The sequence below is a fragment of the Nicotiana tomentosiformis genome, chromosome 3, assembly GCF_000390325.3.
Source record: "Nicotiana tomentosiformis chromosome 3, ASM39032v3, whole genome shotgun sequence".
NCBI lineage: Eukaryota > Viridiplantae > Streptophyta > Magnoliopsida > Solanales > Solanaceae > Nicotiana > Nicotiana tomentosiformis.
In genome coordinates this window covers 3,569,672-3,575,240 of record NC_090814.1, presented here as the reverse complement: position 1 = coordinate 3,575,240, position 5,569 = coordinate 3,569,672, and the positions used below count along the sequence as shown (strand labels likewise).

The window sequence follows — 5,569 nt, the reverse complement described above, 5'->3', positions numbered from 1 at the left end:
CTTATGTATTCAGATATATTTTTAATTAATATCAGTTATGTAATTCCCATATATGTTCACTTGTAAATTTGTAATGCAAGTCATGTATTCATTTTATGCAGTGTATTCACTGTAGTTATTGTTTTCTATGTTTTCAATTTATTCACTGTATTTTCATTGTATTAATTGTATTTCTCTGTATTCCCTGTATTTCAATGTTTTCACTGTATTTATTGTCTTATACTTTTTCAATCTATTCACTGTATTTGGCTATATACAATGTAATTCTATATATTTAATAAATTAAAGACACTATATAATTTAACACAGTGTATTCAGACGTATTCTATATTAAAAGAAATACAGTTACATTCTATATTCACTATTTTTTCTGTTGCTCGTTGAATTCTATGTATTCTGAATACATAAGAATACATACTGGACAACACTGAATGAATGGATTCATATATATATATATATATATGTGTGTGTGTGTGTGTGTGTGTGTGTATGTGTGTGTATTTAAGTATATGTGCAGTATGTATAGTTATGTATTGCACTTTGATGACCTGCTCTACCTCATTTATGTATATAAATCAATTTGTAAATATATCACTAAAAAATATTTTTAGTGATCTGAAATTAACAAATTTGATACACCAATATATCAAAATGTAATATAAAACTTTAGAAAATAAGTGACATATTGTAATTGCAGTATTTGAATACAGAACATGAACTAATTTCTACGTGGAGCATTTCTACAAGTACGCTTATTATGTCCTCCCTGTCCACATATACTACACGAATGTTGATTTTTCTTCTGAAACAATTCACTGAACGGCTTATCGCGCGTCTTCTTTGGCCTTCCAGGAGGTCTTTTCCATTTGTATAGTAAGACAACTTCCTCTAATATATGTGCTGGTATATTTCATTCACTTCTGTCGGGCAGTGGATACACCGGCACCTCGTATGTCATTACAACAATTTTTGATTTGCAATACTCCGAGCAATAATCTTCCGTCATTAGAAACTTGCTTTTCAAGACAGCCCAAGTATGTGAGCATGGTAATTCGTCAACTTGGAACCGCCTACAACTGCACTTTTTCTCTAAGAGGCAAACGGTGTAATGCCTTCCTTCATCGTTCACCATATGCAAGTGTTCAGTCGATGGTACAACTTACATTAAACAGAGAAATATAAGTATTATTGACATAATAAATATCTCAAAGAATATACGTATTAATTACAGAATACGTGTGTTCAATAAAAACAGTTTAACTGCATGTATTAATATATTATATGTATGTATGAAATACAATAACATACAGTGAAATACAATAAAATGTATGGAATATAGCGAATACAGACTATATTAAGAATGACAGACTATTGAAGATGAACACATTTAAATAAGGAATACAGTGATATACATTAAAATATAGTGTATCTGCTATAAAGTGCATCTAATTTGAAACAAAACTATTGAATACAAACAATGAAGTGCAAATGTATAAACAATTAATGTATACATATAATAGCCAGTTTTATTCCATTTCATACAACAGAATACATGCACAAGTGCTATAATACAATGAGCATGCAATATGTTAATAGTAGAAATTGTATAAGAAATAAATACATGTTACACCAGTTCTAAATACATGATGCAAGGACTTAAAGCAAAAACAAAAAAAACTTACAGTCATACATGTAGACATTGCCTCATTCAAAGTAAGCATCTCCTGGAATTTTTCCCAAGCGTTCTGTAGGTATGTGAAGTTTTTTTCCGATTGCTGCAATTCCAACGTCCAAACATCTTCCTAACTTCTTCTAGGAAGTCATATATTGGCAATTCTCTTGCTGATACAAGTGCAATATTTATTGATTCAGCAATATTTGACGTCATGGTCCATCCCCGGTTAACAAGTGCATACAACCTAGCCCACTTTTCGTACCCAGTTAATTCCAAGTATTCTTTCACCCGAATATCTACCTTCTCCACCTTTTCTATTAGACTATCAAATTCATCTTGAGTGTATGCTTTTTCTATCTAGAAGTATATCTCGCTCAACTTTGAATGACTCTTTTTGAATTTCTTATATACGTTGTTCCATAGATGCCATATACAAGCAAGATGGGGTACCGTAGGATACACTCTCGATACAGATTTGATAATACTCTCATTCCTATCTGAAACGATGCACATGTTTTCCCTCTCACCATATGCTTCCTTGAATTGCTCAAAGAACCACGACCAAGCAGCATCGTTCTCTGAATCAACAACACCATATGCTAGCGGCATAATATGACCTGTAAATACAATTACATACATATATAAAAAAATCATTCAATATGTATTATGCAGTAGCATTAACAAATTTTAGTATAATCCATATATATATATTTAACAGATTCACCTGCACCATCCAACATGCTAGCCGAGACAAATGTCCCTGTGTATGCTAATTTTAGGTGGCTGCCATCCACAACCACGATGGGTCTACCGTGATCGAACCCCTTCATAAAAGCATACAATGATAAATACAAATACAGAAACTCATTTTTTGGTGACTTTACCATTCTAATATGTGAACCAGGATATGTCATATACAGTGTATATAAGTACCCTGGCAATTTATTGTATGAATCAGCCAGTTCACCTCTCAAAAAATTCATTGCCTTTTCTTTAGCCCTCCGCGCCAACATGTAACTAACATCTACACCAAAGTCTGATTTCACAGCATCAATTATATCCTTTGGGGTGTATTTCCTCTTATCATTAGTAAATTTGGACCTAATCATACCACCAATAAGGCTACTACTTACTTGACGTTGCTCATACACCTTATTCTTTAACGGACATGTATGCTTATCATTGAACTCCCTCACATTGAACATTTGTGATTTGTTATTGCTAGAAGCCTTAAATCTCCATTCACAATCCTCTGAAATACATAATAATGTATAGCTGCAAATACATTTATGTAATACATACGATCAGTTATGTATGGATATGAAATATAAACAGAAACTACAACTGATTTCTCTACCTACAACATGGCATTTTCATTTGGCAACAAAATTGCCTATATGGAAACATACAGTGAAATACAATATTTCTTTCTTGAGTACACTATAACTTTTTTTTTAATACATATGAACAAAGTGTTACATATGTATACATGATTACAGAATACACTCATATACATGTTAATACATTGATGCACATGTATACATGATTACAGAATACACTTATATACATACGAATACAGTGTACTTGCTATAATTGTTTCAGCAAACTCGGGTACAGCAACACTAATACATGAAAAATGTAACAAAGGAAATCATATATTATCAAATATATATATATATATTATACATGCTATATTTTTTAAAATTCTGCCATGAATATGTTATACAAAAATTCATAATACATATTAATACAATTTTATAAAACCTGTTGATCAAAATGTTGTAAGTTAGAACCCCCAAATCTGATAGCATTAGACTTATCAATCCGGAATTGAAATCTTTCAGCAATTGCATAATGCTCCATCACCGCTTTCAATGTGGCCTTATCCTTATATACTTGTCCAGCCATGACCTCTCTTTGGTTAGTTTTTGAAATGATCAAATCCCTTTCTAATTCGAACACATCAATTGGTTCACCTGAATTGACTGATTCAAGAGCAAGTATATCAGTTGTATCAAATTTACTCACCCCATCTGTTTCGTCAATTCGCATTAGGTCGCCTTGAATTAAACTATCTTCAGCTACAACTTCTTTGTCCATTGTTGTTATACACAAATGATATATCCCGAATTCTCTGTTCTCTTTTTTCAACTCTACATACACCCTGTAACCCATGTCATTGTGTATTTCAATTAGCGTGCAATTTTCTTCAACTTTGTATTCAATTTTAATTGACTGTGAGCTCAAATCTATGGTAAGTTGCTTCGAAATTGATGCAACCAAATCATTGTACGTCGCATACTCCTTTATCAGTATCCCCTCAATCGAATAATCGACATAGTTATTCTCACTGTTCCACTTGCCAGAATGACGAAGTAGCACTGTTAAACTTGCCATCTGTAAAATCGAATTGCAGTCTATTTCTGTATATACTTGTATGAATTTCGAACAATATACGCGTGCCAGAAATTCCACGAAATTTACCACAAAAAAAAAAGGAAGGATTCAATATCTGGAGATTGCTTTGTTTTGTGGCGCTTTTCGACTGCAAATCTTTTCTAAAACTAGAATACAAGTTTTGCGTGTTATAATTGAGTTTGTTGAGTTATATTAGGAGTCTATCGCATTAATTGATTCACTTACCGTTTTTAAACAGCTTAAGGGGCCTTTTTTACGCTAATTTACGTTATTGTATTCGCTAATACATATGAATACAGTCTATGCGTTAGCTGTAACTCCTTTTTTTCGCCTACTTTTCTATTGTATTCATGAATACATTAGATTAAATATATCGAATACACTCTATAACAAGTTAAAACATAGCTATAGGAAGTAATTGAGTAAATGGTAGCTATAGCAAGCTAATGACCGCTAAACAATAGTGGTTTCTGAAAATTTCTCAAAGAAGAAACTAAAAATAAGAGGCCCAAACCGCTAAGTAACAACATTTTCATATATCTCAACAGTAGTACCAAATCACATAAGAAATTAAAAGGTGGGAAAATGCAAATACTACCTTTTATAATTTTCATATATCTCAACAGTAGTACCAAATCACATAAGAAATTAAAAGGTGGGAAAATGCAAATACTACCTTTTATAAAACTAACTTATATACTACACCGACTAAATTGAATACAACATCCTACTTGATCAAACTGGACCAAATAGCAATATAGCATCTTCTTTTTAATATAAAAATTGTATTTAAGTTGTATGATATTGTAGTTGTATTTAAACGGGTAGAAATAATATATGAAAGTTGTAGATAAGTTGTAAATAAGTTGTATAATATATAATTACTATGTATAAATCAAATACAAAATATACAAAAGACATATTGTATAAAATTTGTATAAAAATTATATTTAAGTTGTATGATATTGTAGTTGTATTTAAGCACACACCATTTGAACCAAGACATTTGAAGAACTGGTAGCTGCCTCTATGCCTTTTAGATAGCTGTAGCTAATGGAACCCGTACTTGCTCTAGTCAGCTATAGAACTTAAAATGTCATGCATTATCTTTTTAAGTATGTCCTTTTGCTGCCTAGTTTCTAGATCGATTCATTTCAATTTCTAGAACCTTTACTGTAGTTAATATTACTTGAACCTTATTTGCTTCGAGAACTATTTTCTACTGAGAATTGTACCTTCCCCAAGATATTTGGCGGCATACAAAAAATTTCTCATATCATTGCCCCAGCAGATGAAGCTGAATTGCCACGTGGAAGAGCTCTGCTGATAATCCAATGGATATAGTCAAGCACGAAGAAAACGTAAGAAAAACTCAGAGGAAGTAATTTAAATCGAAAATTCAAAGAGAAGAAAAGACCTTAGATATCAAGGGTATAGCAAACAGAATCTTGAGAGAAGAGGGGAGAGAGGAAAGAA

The 5,569-nt window shown here is 31.9% G+C and overlaps 1 protein-coding gene across 1 annotated transcript; it reads right to left on the bottom strand.

Moving 5' to 3' along the window:
- Positions 1 to 1,708: 1,708 nt before the first annotated feature.
- On the bottom strand, positions 1,709 to 4,072 carry LOC104094495 (uncharacterized). Its single transcript, XM_009600445.1, has 6 exons — positions 3,440 to 4,072; positions 2,978 to 3,032; positions 2,560 to 2,927; positions 2,400 to 2,499; positions 2,126 to 2,292; positions 1,709 to 2,032 (listed from the first exon to the last, which is right to left on the bottom strand). The coding sequence occupies exons 1-6, from the start codon at positions 4,070 to 4,072 to the stop codon at positions 1,709 to 1,711; spliced, it is 1,647 nt and encodes a 548-aa protein (XP_009598740.1).
- Positions 4,073 to 5,569: the final 1,497 nt, after the last annotated feature.